This window comes from Vidua macroura, chromosome 17, assembly GCF_024509145.1.
Source record: "Vidua macroura isolate BioBank_ID:100142 chromosome 17, ASM2450914v1, whole genome shotgun sequence".
Classification (NCBI taxonomy): domain Eukaryota; kingdom Metazoa; phylum Chordata; class Aves; order Passeriformes; family Viduidae; genus Vidua; species Vidua macroura.
Genome location: NC_071587.1, coordinates 1,340,123 through 1,358,699, shown reverse-complemented (window position 1 = coordinate 1,358,699; position 18,577 = coordinate 1,340,123). Strand labels below are relative to the sequence as shown.

The window sequence follows — 18,577 nt, the reverse complement described above, 5'->3', positions numbered from 1 at the left end:
TGAGTTTCACTGGTCTGGTGTTCTGTAAATATTTTGGAAAATGATCGCAGAGTAGTAGACAGTCAAATAAGCTGCAGAAAAGATTGATTGTGTGACTTTTCACCCTGTACTGAAATAGACCATTTACATTTCATAAACTTTGTTAGGGTACTGGTGTTCCCAAAGAGACTATTTACTACCTGAGTCTTATTTCTCAGATACTATGTACTATGGGAGAAGGTTTTCTTCTGAAACTTTTCTTCTTTTGTTTTTGTCATCTGAACTGATAATATCTTGACCACTAGTCATGGTAGTCCTCAGAGGAACAGGAAGTCAAAATAGACCTGACTTAAAAACAAACAAGTAAATAAAGACAGTGCCAACAAACCCAACCAAACAAAAAAATTACCCAAAAAAATTGCCTGTCTGGACAAAAGGCATATTTTAGAGAGTCTTGTGTGGTAATTGAGTTTTGGTTTAATTTCTGTCTTTTCTGGCTGCTGTAGAGCACTAGGGCAGGTGACTAGAGTATAAATTTGGTTGTGGAAATAGTTATAGGTGGCTTTTCTTCAGAATTTTCTTTTTCCTTTAAGTTCCAACTTCCTAGAGAAAGAGGACCAGGGAAAATGTCATCTCATTTCTGCATCTTGGAGTCTCTTTTGCCTGAAGAGAACCATGTGATTCTGAAAGCATTAACAGTGACGTCTCTTAATGTGCCTTGTTATTTCTTCAACTTGAAATGTTGATCAGGGCAGGGTGCTTGATCCAATTTCTTCTTCTAAGTGTGCCATCTGGGACTCTTTCCCTTCCCTTTTCAGTCATTCTCAGGTTCTGCTCACAATTGTTTTATTAAAGGTGTCTTAAGTGTGGCATGTTAATCTTCAGACTAGAAACAAGTTGCCTTATCCTCTGAACTTTTGAGATGCATATGATAATAGAACTGGACAATTTTGATAAATGCCAGCAGCTTGTCAACTTGGCTGCTGGTTCTCATTGACCAGGATACTTGATGTAATACTCCAGAATGGCAACTGATATTGTTCAGTCTGCTGTCCTATCTGCCATGCAGCTTTAGCTTTTATCACCTTCACTGCTCTTTTTCTGTGTCCAGGAGTCTTTCAGGAGGAGTTGCTACTTGCAGATAGGAGGATGAAACTGTTTGACTTAATTTAAATAAAAAATGTAATAAAAAATCTCATATGAAACCATGTCTGCATCCTGTGATTTTTATGAATTTTTATGTAGCGGTTCTGAATTCTTGCATCTCACTCTTGATTGAAACACTGTTTCAGTGCTATGTATTTAAAAAACTGTTCTTCCTTATATGTGCAGAGCTGCTTTATGCCACTTCTGTGTGTGTTACAAAGTATACTTTCATTAACTGGCTGTGGTTCCACTAATTAAACCAACTGGGCACTTTTTCTTTTGGAGGAACTAATAAAAATTACCCAACCTATATCTCTGCCGAACTGAACTGTTTCTCTTTTCATCTTTTCTCAAAAAAAATAACAGTTTTTCTGGAAGAATAGAGATTTGGGGAATGCGTGGACATCCCCTGTTCATTTTTGAAAGAAAAGCCCGTCAGCAAGTCCAGCAAAAGCATTGGAGGTTTTAGCTTTTTAGTTAGGGCTAGGACTGAGTTGAGCAATGTCTGATCAGAAACATTCCGCATAGTCTGCCGGAGCTGCTGCTGCTGAAATAGACTGACTTTGGAAAGTATTTAAAGCTTGGACTTGGTCTTTGTTCTGTTTGTAGATGCTCCTCTACACATAACCCTCAGGAGTACCCCATATAGAGATGAAAAAGTAGAAAAGAGAAGAACTTCAACTCCTGTAAGTGTACTAAATAGTCACCGACATTCTATTAGAGACCAAACCAGGAACCACATAGCAAGAGCACTGCGGAGGCCTCGGGAAAGAGAAAGAGTTCAACATGGTACGGCTTTTGGTTTAACATGGAAAGTTAACATGGAAAGGAAAAAGTCTTGAGAAAGTTTTAAACATTGTAAGGAACTGATAATATTCTGTATACCTTTGTTATAGATGAGTAAATGGTTGGCTCTCACAATTAAGGGGTAAACATTATATGTATGGTAAAAGAAGTTTTATAAATGCATAGTTATGTTACTGCGATGTGCTCCCCCCAGTATGTGTTATCATGGGATGGTCTTGGTAATCCGGGCATTTGGGAAGGTGGGCTTGTTACTATGGCAGCGCCTGACCTCCAATCAGAATGTGAGAAAGGGACTTCTACCACTGGACAGCAAGGAAGGCGTTAACTCACAAGGCTCTAGGAGGGGCTAGAGCTATAAAAGGTGGAAGCATCCGTCTTGAAGAGGAGCCAGCCACCTGGTGGGCAGCCACAAGGGCAGTTCCCAGGGCTACTTTTCCTTATTTAGTCTTTTTGTTGTATTTTTGTTAAGGTTTAATAAACCCTTTAAATTTTTTTAAGTGAGCAGTTGTTTCTCACACTTTCATATAGAGAGAGTAATTTTGTATAAATGTATGGCATAAAATGTAAGCAGTAGTTTTTCACTGTCATTTTGTAAGTTTTCATGCTATCTGCACTGGGGTTTATTCTTCCCAGTCAGCTGGTAATATTTATAAGATGTAAAAAGTACTAAAGGCCATTAAAAGGTTGTAGGTTGTAATTCTGTTAAACTCCTGGCTGCCCAAATCATAATATTTTAAGTAATCTTGTACCTGCTGAGATGCCTAAACTTAAAAGAGGCACGTGGGTAAAAGAGGGGGTGGGCATGAGGCACGATGACCTAGGGCGGTTTATTTTGTAGGGGATTTTTTTCAGTAGTACTTGACCACTTCTGGTAGTTAGTAATTGCTACTAGACATCTCTGAAGAACTTCACAACTTTGACTGTTCAGTGGTATCAGGTAAACTCTGTTTATACTGAAATCTACTGTAGTATAGGTGGGTAACAGCCAAACCAGATGGGGGGATGTATGTATACACAGGCACATGCTCATAGAAACAATACATATATTTTAATATTTTGTATGTATATAAATAATTCCCAGCATACTTACTACATCACCACTTTCCTTCAGATGCTGGTAAGAACTTGAGTCACAGTGATGAGGAAAACACAAATAAAATCTGAGATTAGACTACTGTATCTATGACAGATGCTCTGGGTGCTGGAGATCACCTCCTCAGCTGCCTGTCTCTGTGTTGTTCTGTTGATCATAGCAGACAGACAGTACTTAGCATCTTGTTTATTCTTGGGCATCCCTCACTGCCCTTCCTTGTAGGAAGGTAATGAAACAGAGTGAACAGAGTAGAAATCTTTTTGGATTTAGGTGAAATGTGCCACTTTGAGCTTGCTAGCATAAGTAAAATATGCTGTTTAGTGCACTAGTAAAGCTGCCGCAGCTGAAGAGAAAGAATGCGATTTTCCAAGCTGAAGAGATAAGAGAGGCTTCTTGAACCTTGAAACAGACAGGGCAGGGTGACCTAGGAGTTTAATTTTTAAATTAATTTTTAATTTTTCATCCGCGTTTCAGTCTGAATGAGATCCATCAGTATCTCCTCGTTGTTCCTCACTCACATCACAGTGGGATGTGTCCTATGTGCAAGTGTGGCATTTAGAGATCATAATGAATTTTGACAATGGTGATGTGATAGAGGATGATGCGCACTCATCAAAGGAAGTTGAAATCCTTTGTCTTTTAAAAAAAAAGCCCAAACAATTAAAAAAATGTAGTTGTTTTGTGCTTAATTTTTAGGATTATGTTTTTCAGTTTATCTTTCTGTTCATCATGTGAATCTGTGAGGATACTCATAACCTAGACAAGTCTCTCTATCTGGTCTTATGTCAGTGAAAATTCATTACACTTCAGAGCACTTAGAAGAAACAGCTTTAAACAACAAGATTATTTAGTACCTGGTTTTTAGGAAGACTCTAGTATAATACTTGAATATTTGTTATTTGAAGATTTTTTTCCCCATGGAAACATGCATTAACTGTGTTGTGCATTTCAGAAGATAGATAGCTCCACGAAGAAATCTGAAAATATTTAATTTTTTTCAGATTTTAAGACACATGGAGAAGGTTAAGGGGACAAAGTGGATGAAGGGACAGTTTCTTTTGTATTTATCTTGGATATGTTAACAGTGGTTGAGGAAGCTTACCTTGTACCCTTGGATATCTTCAAACAAATCCAGCAATCTGATCATGTGAATTTGAATTTTCAAATGAAAAGAAGCAAAATTTTCCTACCTCTGTTGAGCTCAGTTATTCTCTCTTTGCCCTTCTGGAAGAATAAAATGGTAGAACTTCCTTGCATCTCTATGAGCAGAGCAAAGGGAATGGTACCAAGAGGATCCTGACCATTGGAAGAACAGGAGATGAGGACAGAGGAAAGTGTGAAGGAAGTTGGAAGCACTGCATTTGACACTTGAATATGCGCCTTTTCCTGTTTTTTGTTTTGTTTTGTTTTTTTAAAACCTCCCTCAATACCCATAGAGGTGGAAGAAGGTGTCTTTTGTGCTGCTAGTCCTGCTGCCTTTGGAGGCCAGGTGTGGCCATGTGGGTGAGCACACTGAGGTGCCTTTGCTAACCTCATGCTAAGAGGGGCATAGAAGTGGCAAAGTAGCAGGAAATCTTTGAGGACTGAGAGGGATGGGGAGATGCAGAGCTAAAGAGTCTCCTGAAGACAAGCTATTCAGCTTGTCCTGCATGCTCACCAGACCTGATTAAATGTGACTGTGATTTGCAGTTTCTCAGTGAACTGTTTGTGCCATAAATACTCAGCTGATGAATCAGGGAGTTTACTGTTGATATGTATGAAAGGGGTTGACATAATTCACTGGTATTGCTGGTTTACTTCATAAATGGTTACAGACAACCTAGGGCTCTCAAATGGTTTGTGCAAGTGAAGATTTCTTACAGTATAGACTGTCTTCGGGTGCTTATTCAGATCTCTGTCATCTGACATTGAAATAGGTTTCTGAATGGGATGTTGAGTGGATTAATCAGCCAAGCACTCTGAGAGCAGAGCCATTTTGAGATACAAGACATCCTCCCATAATAGGTATTGATTACATCTCTGAGTCAGGATAATTTACATAAGGGACTGCATAAGTGTCTAGAAATTCTGCTGCTGGGACCTAAATCTGAAAGACACGATGTAGCCAAACAGTAGGGTCTGGAAAGCAGGGATTTGTGTACATGCCCTTGCAACAGGGTTATACTGAGCTGTGCATGCTCTGGAAGCATGCTTTGAGGATAGACTTGATTGACAGCTGTCAGTCATTCAAAATTATGGTATGTTTTTAATCCCATAAAAATAGGATGGAGAACAGATGTTGAGAGAGTAGTTAAAGCCAGCTGAACCAGTTACTCCATTTTCAGTATAAATAAAATATTTGATTGGGGAACTGAAGTCTGGGGTGTTGGGGTTTTGTTCTATTTTAATGCTAGTGAAATGTCCAGTCACAATAATTTAGAAAGTGGATGTAACAAATCCCTCAGTCTTTTTGATGATCTCTGAAGCATGAAAATAATAAATGGGTGCTGCTGTACATTTGATTTCTCCTACATACTTATATTTTGTTATGGGACAGTCAAATTAAGACTTAAAATAGATCATTCCAATTGAGAGCTGGGGAATTCTTACAAATAAGTTTTCTTCTTGGGTTTTTTTGTTTTGGTTTTGGTGAGGTTTTTTTTTGTTGGGTTTTGTTTTGTTTTTTGGATTGTTGTTGGGTTTTTTGTTTTTGTTTGTTTTGTTTTTTCAGGGAACTAGCCTTGATTGTTCAAAGAAATTTTAAGACTTTTAAGAATATTATGAAGTAGAATAAATGTATATATGTTTTTAAAACTAATTTGGAATTTTGTCTAATTTCAGCTGTTAAAGGACATGAGAAGAACAAAGAAAAAAAATCCAAAGACTATGAAAGACCCAAATCAAAGAAAAAGAAAAAAAAGAAAAAGAGATCTAAGCCTGGTAAAGTTCATTTTTCTTCTGTAGATGAAACTGGCTTCATTATTTTGTTTTATTACCCCAAAAAAATCATTTTAGATCACTTAAGAGCAGGCATTGCAGTTCAGCCTTTTTCTTCACTTAGCTTTTATTTTATTCAATAGTTGATTTTAAATTGTGATTGACAAGATAATCTATTTCCTGGTTAAGCTTCATCGTTAATGCTGGATAGTGGCTTGTAGTAGTGCTTGTAATGGCACAGAATAAATGTCACTCCTAAATTAATGTCAGTCTATAAGTCGGGCTTTTCCTTAATAAATGTGCTTCTGTGCAACCTTTGCCCAATTAAGAGGGTGCAGATGCCCTGTGTACAGGCTGTTCTCAGTTATGTTAGTTCTGGGACTGCTTTATGAATGCTGGAGTTTGGAAACATTGAGTCCTCTTTTTCTGCTGTTAACCTTATTATTTCTTACACCTTCACTTTGGGGGGGAGTGGGCTGTAACAATGAGCCCAATTAAACCTGTCACAGCCTTAATTTCTTTCTTAAAGATTTTTTTTTTTTATCTGGAGAGATTTAGTAAAAGCCCTATTTCAAGTCTGTACTCAAGCTGTGTCCCTCTTTCATGTCTCATAACATGCTGTTGCACTACATTAAAATGGCTGTAGTAGCAACTTGTCTTCTTGGTTTCATCTGTGGAGGCTTGGGAATGCTTTCCTGGGGCCACTTCAAGTTTGAACTTGAAGTAGAGGCCCAGGTGTTAGCAGTAATGGATTCTTTACTGCTGAAAACGCAGCTGATTCTGGAAAGTTTCTGTGGTGAAATTTCTTTAAGGATCAAGTGTGACAACTTCCTCTGCTTTTGATGAGGATGCAGCATACTTCAACCTGCTAGACATCATTTGTGAAACTAGATCTCCCTAAAGAGGAGTTTCTGAGATAGAAAATACCTTACTTCTCTGATGGCTGCCTTGAATAGGGCCAGCTATCAAGAGAGTGGATTGGAAGAACCTTAGGCCAAGTCACTTAGAATTGTACTGAAACAAATAATTTTAATGAATTTCTGCTTGTATGGTGCTCACAAGTATAATGATAAAGTGCAAAATATAATTTGTAGATTCATGCACCAAGTCCCCGTGAGCTACTTGTCAGTCTGTTGTTGGATTTTAAGATGTTACATGCCTTTTTTTGATGTTGACCTTATGGTAATTCAGTCCAGGAACTGTGAAGATTTTTTCCAGATAACTGGAGCGTGCTACTTGTAACTCCAGCCAGCCTTGATTTATATCCAGTGTAGGCCTCACAGAGGAACCATTGAAGGTGTTTCCTTCACACACTCCTAAACTGGGCTTGTCCACCTGTGCATTCTGTTCCATACATAGACTAGGAAAACAAGTGCTTTTCTAGCCACTTTGAAGTCTATGAGATTAGGGAATGTGTATAGCCTTATGTGAGTAAGAGTGGGATGTGAGGGGGAGATCTCCAGCTAGAAGTGCTTGTGAGAAAGTGCCTGTAAAGCAAAGGCATTTGTACACCTACTCAGCCTGAAGAATAGTTGGCCTGGAAAGGCTGATCACTTAGACCTTTGTCACTTCTGACAGCAGTAAACAGTGACTGAGTGGCATAAAATTGCCTGGTTCAGAAAATACCTTCTTGCTCCTGGAAAGCTTGCACATCTTGCAGCAGCATCATGCAGTCACAGAGCTCCAGCATACTGGGAACTGGCTCAGTGAATGACACATTTCTGCTATGGGCATGCATGGTGCTGCTTCTTCTGTCAACCTTTTTTTGACCATAGATTTCTAATGATAACATTTACTACAATTTTACAGGATATTCAGGCATTGTGGAGAACACAGATATCTCACAAGAGCTTTCACCTGAAAAATCAGTTGTCACAAAATCTAATTCTTCAAATAAACCATTTGCTCACCCAAGTACGCTGCTTCACTGCACTGATTCTGGACAGCACAAGGGAAAATCAAAAGCAAATGGTGAGATGACTCTCCTCTATGGCTTTCTGGTTCACTCTTTCATTATCAGTAAATATGTAAGCAGCACTAACATACTTGAAAACTGGTTCTTATTGTGTAAATTTGGCTATTCTTACTCAGGACCGTGTATATTTCTTTCCCCCCACTTGACAAGACTGGACCCAGTTCATTTGCCAGAGCTTAATGTTGCTGATTTTTACTCTGACTTTACTTTCATATACACTTCAAGACTGTTGCCCTTATTTCAGAAATCAAACTCATTTTGTGTGTTTTTTTTTCAGTGCCTTATTAACTCCAAAAATAACTGTGTTACAATTTAATAATTAATTTTTTTATATTTCTAAAGGTTTCTACAAAGTAAGAGCTCCTTCAGAGTTTAAAATGGGTGCTTTGCGAGCTTGCTGTGTTCAAGAGACCACTGGGTGTGTGATGTGTAGTTGTATAGATACAGAATGAATATGGTTATAATGACTTTCTGAGCTTCATACAAGAAGCTCTTGAGTAGCTGTTCATTGGTGTCTTCATAGTACTTCATGCACACAACCCATAAAAATCTGGCTGCTGTGTACCACCTTTTATAATTCTTAATATCTTGCTCCATGTTACTACTTACTGTTACAAACTGGTACAATAAAAAAGATAATTGTTTGTTTTTTCTCGTTCTTAAAACTCACAGATTTGAAGGAAATAGAAAATATATGACAGCTTGATTATATATGAGAACCATTTGAGCTTGTTTTGGGGGTTTTTGTTTGGTTTTTGTTTTTTTAGGGTTTTTTTTTTGGCATAACTTTGTTTGTTATTAGACAAAAGTAAAATTTAACTTCAATTAAATTCCCCTTTATAGGCCAAATAGGAAACATTAAAAACTACTGAAGTGCAGATAGCGATAATGTCTTGAAACACATTTTACAAGTATGAGCAGTTGTGTTTCTGGAGTATATCAACCATAGGACATACAGTTTAGTAGCTTGGCCATCAGTTGCTCAGACTTCTTTTAGTCAGTTGATAGATATTGAAAGTATGAGAAATACCAGAAATTATTTTATTTCATCCTTTTAAAATTGTTTTGTTGCTTTTTGCATCTGCAGGACTTGTGCCTAGACAAACAAGGTCTGGTGTAAACAAAAGTGAAACTTCTGTGGAAGTGTAGTGCGCCTAACCTGTCACTTCCACAGTGCTTTAGGAAAGAGTGTCCTAGTTCAGAGGTGGAATAGAACTTTTAAACATGGAAATAAACTATTGTGTTGGGTTTTCATCCCTTTTAATTAGACAACAGATGTTTCTCCAAAAGATAACAGTTTATGCCACAGGCTGGTAGTTCTGTTTTTGCATTCTATGATTTTATGAGCTAAATTATGAAAGTAGTTATACTCACAGTAGGTGAGACTCCACTATTGTACTGACCCCACTATTGTACTTAAGACTAAAATTTTTACCTTCCATTGCCCTCTTACTCATTAAATTATTTTCAAATAATTAAAATGCCTCATCTTCTTCCTCTGACCCTCCCATTCTATCCCCAAGGAAGATGCAGACATTGATTTAATTTAATTGAGGTAAGATTCTCAATTCAGCATGCTGTTCAGTTAAAATTTTCTTGGCAGTTTTATTCAATCTAGGATGCACTAATGCTTCAGCTAAGTAGTGTGAGTGCATTCTGGAAGAATACCTTGTGCAGTGACTGCCTGTGAGTTTATAAATGCATCCTAAGCAGAAGATTAAATGAAAATAATAATTTCTGAAGCAGGATTAAATTCTCTGTTGGACCCAGTATTTCTGTCATGGAAACATAATTTTGTGAGATTGAATGGTTCATAAAACCTCTTGCCTCTTTTTGAGAGCTCTACACTAAAAGTGCCATGTCACAATTCTGTACCAATTGCAGCAATTAGCATGAATCCTATTTGAATGTACAAGCCTGGTTTTGTTGTTTATAGTTTTGTCTGAAGAGACTTCATTCCTTGGTTTGAGATGCTGTATGTTGACAGTACAGTTTTAATGACAAACACTGTTAAGATGGATATTTTGAGGGAGCCATTAATGAGACTATAAAACTTCATTATGTAGTAACCTTCAATAAACTACATAATGTGTAGTAATACTAAATGTGGTATTCCTTAAATTATGCTGTGAACTCATGCTTTTTGGAATGTATGTCTGCATACTTGGGATGAGATTTTGAGGGACCTTTTTTTATAATTACTCAGGATTTTATGTAAATACTTCTTGTACAGAGGATGACACCCTGAGTGAGTCATCTATGGATAGCTTGCCTTGGAGTGAGGATGACTGCAGTCAGGATGTTGATGTAACCACCAACCCTGATGAAGAAGTTGAAGAAAGTGATTTTGAGATTGTTCGGTGTGTTTGTGAAGTAAAAGAAGAAAATGACTTCATGATCCAGGTATGAAGTGGAGGGTAAATACACATTTCAGTGAATGCAGTGGAAGGTGTCAGTAGAGAAACTTTTGTTTTGTACATGCAATAATAAACTATTGTTGTCTTCCAAAGTCATAACATTTTTTGAGGTAATCTGTCAGGGTGACTGCTACAATAGGTAACTTCTGCTTCATAGTACAGTTTAGGATTTTTAATGGAATGAAAGAGGAAACATTCACTCCAAGTCAAAAATGGTTGGCTTGTCATTTGTGAATTGTTCTAAACGTAGAAGACTTCATTGATTGTGAGAACGCGTATTTGAAATCAGTGGTTATAGGCTGAACACAAAAAAAAAAAAAAAGGGTTTTGCTTTAAAGCAGAACTGCATTTGTCATTTGTCCATTCTGCAGTAGTCTGCAAATTCAAAGTTCCTAATCTGCCTAAGGCCATCTGTCTATTCCACATGTGCTCTTTTTAAACCAGCTTTACAGAAAACTTGGAGAGGCTTCTGTTATCTCTCCTGCTCAAAACTGTTGATAAAAGCCTCCTTGGAAATTACCTGCCTATTTACTTCGAGGTGTTTGTAAATTATCAGGAAATCATTTCCCTACATAGCTGCTTTAACCATCTCACCCAGTTCCTATTAATTTCAAGAGGTAAAGCCAAAAAATCAATTCAATTTCTTCATATTTTTTTGCTCTAATTCATTTTCTTTTGAGTTTTCATGCTATTTAATTTCCATGCTATTTCATGGAGCCTTGCTGTTGAAGGTATGATGCTTTTTCTCTTAGTGGTGAGTTCACTTCGCACACCTTTGTTTTAGTGTTGGATCCTGACAATGCAGGGCAGAAAGTACCTTATGAATTAGTAGGGAAGGGTGGAATGATGGGCAGTGGTCAAGTGTAAGTAAATAGCATCAGACTGTACAGGAGGACAAAGGAGTCCAACAGTGGTGACCAAAGGGAGTAGATGTCCTCTGAGGATATGGCTTACAGAAAATCACAGAGAAATAACCTGGGAGAATAACTGGCAAAAGTAAGTTCAACACTAGGTTAGGATTGCAGAATGTGGAGAACTGTCAGCTGGCTCTGGACGCAGCCTATGGATGCCTTTCCTTTAAAGTTTTGTGAGCTGCTTCTAAGATTACCTTGCTAGGTTGACCTGGTTTGAGCAGGGTTTTTTAGCATATTGCAAACTTCTAAACACTTGAATTGATTTGTGAAAGAATTGGTCTCTGGAAAAGAGATGCAGATCAGCAGTATTTGTGAGTATCTGCATTCTTTATGGGGATTGAGGTAATAGGAAATACTCTGGCACCTGGGATACCTGTTTGGGTTTGCTGTGTACCCATCTTGATATCGGAATGAGGAGCCAGGGCAGTTTCTTCATGGATCTTGCTGGAGGTTCATTGCTGCCAATATACATGTATCTCCTCCTCTCTTACAAAAGAGAGAATGCTAAGTGTTCTCTTTCAGTTGTGTTCATTGCCATGAATGTGCCAAATTTAGAAATAATGCAGTGTTCTGGTTTGAAAGCAAAACCAGTAAGAGACTCCAAGTCAGAAATACAGTTTATTAGGAAAAGGGAAAAGAAACAAAACCTTGCTATTAATCCAAAAGAAAAACCACAGACAGAGTCAGAATACAACCTGACACCCCTTTGGCCTGTGTGTTGGTAGCAGTCCAAACTGGAGTGGCTGCAGCCCTCCTGGAGTGGCAGATGTGGTTCTGTTGGAGCAGTGATCCTGTAGAAGGGTGTAGTCTTCCTCTGAAGGTCCAGTGGAAAACCCCAAGCTGTTCCTCTTGGAAACCTGTGGGAAGGCTGACTGCTCTGTCTCAAACCCCAGAATATATCTAGGTGGGGATGCTTAGCTCCTCCCCCTGGGTGGAACATCTCACATTGGGCTTGATGTCATTCTGAGTCATGGGTGGGTCTTTGATCGCCTGTTAAACTCCTGGTGGGAGTTATCTGCGAGTCCTGTGGTGAGACATTGATGGGTCCATTAACAAGAGGTAAGGAAAACTGCCCAGAAGACAACTGCTACACAGATGGCAGTAGAAAACATCCTGCTTCTCAGTTGCGGACATGCGGGAAAATATTAAACACATCAGCACCTTCTTGTCCATGAAAGATTGGGGAATATTAAGTTTTAATGAAACTCATACACAGTTAAAATGAGAGTTCCTTTAGGTATCTAAACTAATAATTTGCCCCCACATTCAAAAGATTTTATAAACATTTTTCTTTTACCTGTACTTGCCTTAAATTAATTGTCTTAAGCAATTTGTGCATTAAGGATGTCATTCATTGCATCGGGATGCAGAAATCTGGGTTTGCATTTATAAAAGTATCTGCTTCAGTTAGTAGAAACTAAACCTGGAAAAAGATGTACAGAAAAATCATGTATTGTTGGTTAAAGCTGTTTTGTTCCAGTCTCTATGACTCTGCAGGGAGGTTATTAGACTTCATTTATAGAGCTGGTGTAAAGCAGCAGTGTAGCTGCTTTTCCAGTTCCTTCTGGAGACACAGCACTCATTTTTTGTGATGAGGCCCAAAAAATCCAGACAGACTGTTATTGTCCCTTCTTTTTAGTTTTTATACCTAAACACTGGTGAATGATGCAGAAAATTCTGGATTTGATGGCCTCAGAGGTGATGGATGTAAACGGACTTGAGATATTTTTGTTCTAGAAGGTGAAAAGCTGCTTTAAATACACATCTTTTGGGTTTGGTTATTTATTTTGTGACTTGAATTTCAAATTAAATATTTTTTTCACAATGTTGTAGGTTTTTTCTCCTAAATCTCCTGCTTGGCATGCCTTGAAACTCCCTACTACCACCTGGGCAGGGAGTAGTTACCCAGTAGCATGTGCCAGAGCAGTAACCTGTAGCCTAGCAAACACAGTGTGCAGTAGAACCTGCAAGGTAAAGAATGGACCTGTGCCTTGAAGGGATGGATATTTAAATATCAGTTGAGTAAAATTTTAAAAAGTTGGGATGTTTGTGCAGGTTTGAAAGTAAACCAGCAGGAGAAATGAACCCCACACAAATACCTTGAGAGAGATTTCAGGTCAGAGTTACTATGTCATTAGAAAGATTACAGTAAATGCAACAATACACAAAAACTGGCTTCAAGTGAGACTACAGCCTGCTACCCTGGTGATCATGGTGGTGGTCTCAGTCCTGTCAAATAGTGACAGCAGTCGTGTTGAAATGATGGTTGAAGTTGAAAGCAATGGTCCTGTGGGAGGTCTAGTCCTCCTGTGGAAGTTCAGGTTCTCCTCTGGATCTGTACAGTTGACTTGGTGTCCTAAATCCCCAAAGCACCCAGATTATTTATGGTCAGATACAGGCAGGATGCTACCCCCCCCCCCTCCCCCCCCCCCGCCCAGGTTGGGGAATTTCACCATGGAATGATGGAATGCTAGGAGTTAGGATGTTTTGGGAAGTCCTCCATGGCCTAGGTCCTTACAGCTGCCCATTGGGGCATTATGGCCCACTGGCAGAGATGATCCCTTAGGCTGGATGTAGTTACCATGGTTCAGTCAGTTTGTGAAGACAAACGACCCTGCTGTACCTGGACTGGGAGGGGGTGAGGTGTGAGGGGTTTGTCTCTTTCCTTTATCTAATGCTTGCAGCCTGAGGGCCCCTGAGGGCCGGTGTGCTGGGCAGTTCTTGCAAACGACCCACCATTAACAGTTCATCAAGAATAATGTAGATGGGGGTAGAAGGCATAGTTTGGTTACAACCCCATTTGTAACCTAGGACAGATGCTTCGCTAGAGTTCTGGGCAAAGTTGCTTGGAAAAACACAGAGTACAGCTCCGTACAATATGGCACGATTCATAGAATGCTGGTGTAACTAGATCCAGGAGCTCCCTTCTTATTTTTAGCACAGTCTGTTTCTCTTAATCTGTTTTCTTTGTTTTAGAACACCTTTTTCTGGCTCTAATTTGTGAAAGGAGGATTGTCTCTGCCTTTTTTTAAAACATCTCCCAGCTGCATTAGGACTATTTACCCATTTTGGAAGGCAAAACATTGTTGATTCCATCCTTCAGAAACCTGTTTCTCTCTAACCTTTGACGTTCTCCAATCCCAGAGCTCCTATCTCCTCCACACCTAGACTGCTCATTTAACGCAGTGCAGTATTCAAAGTCTGGTTGTCCTTCTCTGTCCCTCCTAGCTTGAGGAAGGGCAGGAGATAAGAGTATTAATTAAAGTGGTGTTGAACACAGATAAAATGTTAAGCAAGTTGGCATCTTTGTAGGTCAGTGAAGGGCAACATGTTAGGGTTTGGTTTAGCTCATACTGCAGTCCTCTACCAGCACTGACATTTCTGCTTTTGATTTATGCTCTGAGAAATAAAAGGTATATGATCTCTTGTCTCACTGCTTGGGAAAATAGTAACTTCTAACTGACATCACAGTTTCCAATCAAAATAGACTTAATATTCTTATGTGGGGTTTTGTTCCATGTTTCAGTGGTCTGTAGTCTACAGTCTCATTAAAATACTGATGGGGGATAAAATGACAAACAAAACATGAATAGTTTTTTTCCTGCTCTAGAACAGTGTGACTTCAAGAACAGTTACTGCATTTTAAATAGTGTAACTGTGCTAAAGAGATCAAAATTATATTCAGTCGTTGCCAGTATGTCTGTCCTACTAAAGCTGGTGCTGGAAAGATGTTGGATGCTCCTAAAGCTGGTGCAACTGATCTGCACTGCAGGTTTGTGTTAGTAGAGCTACCTTTGAAATGGATAAAATGTTGGAGGTACAAGAATCAGTAAAGCATAATATTGCCTACTCCTGTGTGACATAAATATCTCTGGGATTTGATAACTGAATGTGGATTACTGTTTGAGGGTGTCAGGAAAATTAATCGGCAAACATGAGAGATTTATGTCCAAAAAGGAGACAGAGGAGTCCTTTTTACATTATTTGAATAAGGGGAGAGGCCATAGGGCATTCCCCTGGGGTCTCAAAGTTTTGGAGGATGCAGCCTCCTTTTCATCCAAATTTCCTGGCCACATTTCCCTCTCTTTCCCCATTGGCTGAGGTACTTGAGAGGTACAGACTTCCAGGTACGCTTGATACTGAAGTTTCCCTCTAATGTATAACCCTTTTTAATTTTTAATTCTTACAGATTTAGGGTTTTTCCCCATTGTTTCTTTCATCTTTCAATATCCAGTTTCATTTATCAGCAAACCTACAGTTTGTTTGTAAAGGCAAATATCTTTTTCCATTCATCAATCAGTGGAATCCTTCCCATTGTTTCTTTTATCTCTCAGTGCTAGTTTTATCTACCACTGACCCACAGTTTGTTTGTAAAGACAAATCTGTCATTCCTCTCAAGGAGAAAGCTTTTGAATTCAGAAAAATTGATCTGTTTTGGTGAAAAAAGCTTGATTGCTCTGTTGGCTATCCTGGTTACGTGCACATGCATCTCATGAAAGATTTTCATTTCCAAAGGGAATATTTTTGTACCTTTCAGAATCTCTGCTTCTGCTTTTTAACTGTCATTCTCCAGAAGCATACATGAAAAATGTGTGGGGAGGGCTCACATTTTATTATAGTCTGATTCTGTAATGTATTTGTTTGTAAGTGGAAGATGGGGTGTGGATATTAATAGACCTTTTTGTCTTAAAATATGTAGATCCTGTGTTTCTTAATTGACATAATGGTATTGAGCTCCTCCATCCTTCATTTCTATTAATGTGCACTTCTTGACTTTGAACAGTGTGAAGAGTGTCTGTGCTGGCAGCATGGAGTCTGTATGGGCCTACTGGAAGATAATATACCTGAGAAATATACCTGCTATATTTGCCAAGATCCTCCAGGTACAGAAATTTAAGGTTACAGACCCTTGTTACATATGTAGTAAATCAGATAGTTTATCTGTATCTAATCTGTATCTATATCTATCTCTCTAAAAAACTACACTATTTTTCCCCCCACCTGTGTCTGTCACTGTAGGTAAGTTTCAGTTTCAGAAAGTTTTAATTTATGTGAATGTCCATGAGTCGATATTATGGAATTACAGAAGGACAGGAATGGAGAAGACTGTTTTCACTGACCATCTGTCACCATATTTGCTGTAGTAAGGATTGTACTGTCTGACTATGGCAAATGAGTGTAGAAAACACTCAGGAAGCTCAAGCAAAGACTCCCCATGGGTACATCTTAGGGGATGTGGCTGCAGTTCTCCCCCAGCAAATTCGGCTGCTGCATTCTTTAAAATAAGACAGTGGAAGGCTCCTGACTCTCCTCAGCAGTGGCTCTTGTGGTTGTCTGCATTACCTGCTGTCCTGGTTTGACACTGGCCCAAGGCCAGCCACCCCCAGAAGCTGCTCGCTCACCCTCTCCTGCTTCAGCTGGGCAGAAGAGAGAAAGAAATTAACAAATGGTTCATGAGTTGAGATAAGGCCTCTGAGAAATACTTCAAGGGCAAAACAGCCTTAACTTAGAGATACAAGGTAAATTTATTACCAACAAAGTCAGAGGAGGATAATGAGAAATAAAATGAGCCCTTAAAACACCTTTTCTTCCCTCAACCCCTCCCTCCTTTCCACCAGCCGTCCAAGGAAACAGGGTGTGGGGGTTTGGTCAGTTCATCACTCAAGGTTTTCTTCCACTGCTCAGGGAGAGAAGTTGTTTCCACATGAGACCCTAGGGTCCCTCCCGTGGGAGACAGTTCTCTGTGAATTTCTCCAGTGTGGTTTACCAATCTCACGAGCAGCAGTCTGCCCAAAACTGCTGCAACGTGAGCCCCTCCCACGGGCACACAGTCCTCCCAAAACTGCTGCAGCGTGGGTCACTCGTCCACGGGGTGCAGTCCTCCAAGGACAGGCTGCTCCAGCCTGCAAGCAGGGGCCCTCTCTCTCTCCACCGGGTCTCCCACCGGATCACAGCCTCCTCCAGGCATCCACCCACTCCAGCGTGAGCATCTCCCCCACGGGCTGTGGGTGGATCTCTGCATCCCCTGTGAATCCCCCTGGGCTGCAGGGGCACAGCTGCTTCACCGTGGTCCTCACCACAGCCTGCAGAGGAACCTTGACTGGCACCTGGAGCATCTCCTCCCCCTCCTTCTCCACTGACCTTGGTGTCACCATGTTGCTTCCCTCACATGTTCTCACCTCTTCCTCTTCTCAGACTAAAAGAAAAAACTGTGCACCTTTGTTTTGATTTTCCTCTTAAATCTGTTATCACAGAGGCGTTACCGACCTCTCAAATTAGGCCAGCTTTGGCCAGCAGCATGTCCATCTTCAGAGCCATCAAGGACTGGTTCTGCCAGACATGTTGGAAGCTTCCAGCAGCTTCTCACAGAAGCCACCTCTGTGGCCACTGGCGCCCCACCCCCCCCACCAAAACCAGGCTGTGCAAAACCAACACGCCTGCAATAACCTGTATATTGGTATTTACCTGGGGTAACACAGTCAGAATTGATTAAGCAGTATGTTCTCTCCTCCTTAGCGGATATTTTGAAATGTCTTAGTGTTGGAAAATCCCAGCTCTACAGAGATGGGGCAACTGAGAGGCATTTTAAAGGATTTTATTCTATTATCAGTCTCGTAGAAGGGTGAGACATAAGAGGTATAAAACTCAATGCCATTCCATCAGAAGCCAACCTATTTCCTAGTTACAATACCTTATAAATGTTTTTCAGCCCATTAGCTTTTGCCACACAACGCTGCTAATACTTCTCACACTTACCACCTATTATTTTACCCTACATGGTCTTCCTACAATGCATCTTTCATAGTTCTAATTCTCAAAAATTATCTGGTCTTTTTACAAGCCATCATTTGAAACTTGTTTCTAATTCAATCTCTCAACCATGTCATCTCTATTCCATGGCCTTTCTAATTCAGCACACCTTATCTCAGAGTTTGCATACAGATGTACAAGACTGTGTGAGCTTTCTGTCCAGTTTTGAGAATCCTTTACAAATCCATTTCTCACATCTTAGTCCATCTTACACAGTAGGTAAAATTACATTTAGACAAATATTTTCTGACTTTCTACTGTATTTATTACAAAGCCTTGCCAAAAGTGAAAATGAATGAGATTTGGACTTGAGTCCGTGGTTATAAATGGCAAGAAAATGGATCTCTGTTCACCTGATTAGAAGACTTTTTTGCTTTATATACATATTTGGATTGTGATCCCAGGTTTTCTTGGCTGTTGAAAGCTACCAACTCTTTTGTACTTCAACTCATACATTTGTTTAGTGTGTTTACTACTGTTGTTTGTACTCTCAGCAATGAAGACATGCTACACCTAAATT

General features: G+C 39.5%; 1 protein-coding gene across 12 annotated transcripts in view; it reads left to right on the top strand.

Annotated features, from left to right (window-relative positions):
* PHF20 (PHD finger protein 20) overlaps positions 1–18,577 on the top strand; it is a 75,416-nt gene that overhangs the window by 42,614 nt on the left and 14,225 nt on the right. For 7 of the 12 annotated variants that reach the window (XR_008439743.1, XM_053992976.1, XM_053992983.1 and 4 more), the window contains 5 exons: positions 1,735–1,914; positions 5,846–5,944; positions 7,751–7,912; positions 10,123–10,319; positions 16,031–16,130. Coding sequence is in view for 11 of the 12 variants with exons in the window: in XM_053992976.1 (XP_053848951.1) it covers positions 1,735–1,914; positions 5,846–5,944; positions 7,751–7,912; positions 10,123–10,319; positions 16,031–16,130 (738 nt within the window). In the remaining variant the exon portion in view is untranslated. The remainder of the gene's footprint in view (positions 1–1,734; positions 1,915–5,845; positions 5,945–7,750; positions 7,913–10,122; positions 10,320–16,030; positions 16,131–18,577) is intronic. The other 5 variants (XM_053992980.1, XM_053992981.1, XM_053992984.1 and 2 more) reach the window with 3 other exon arrangements.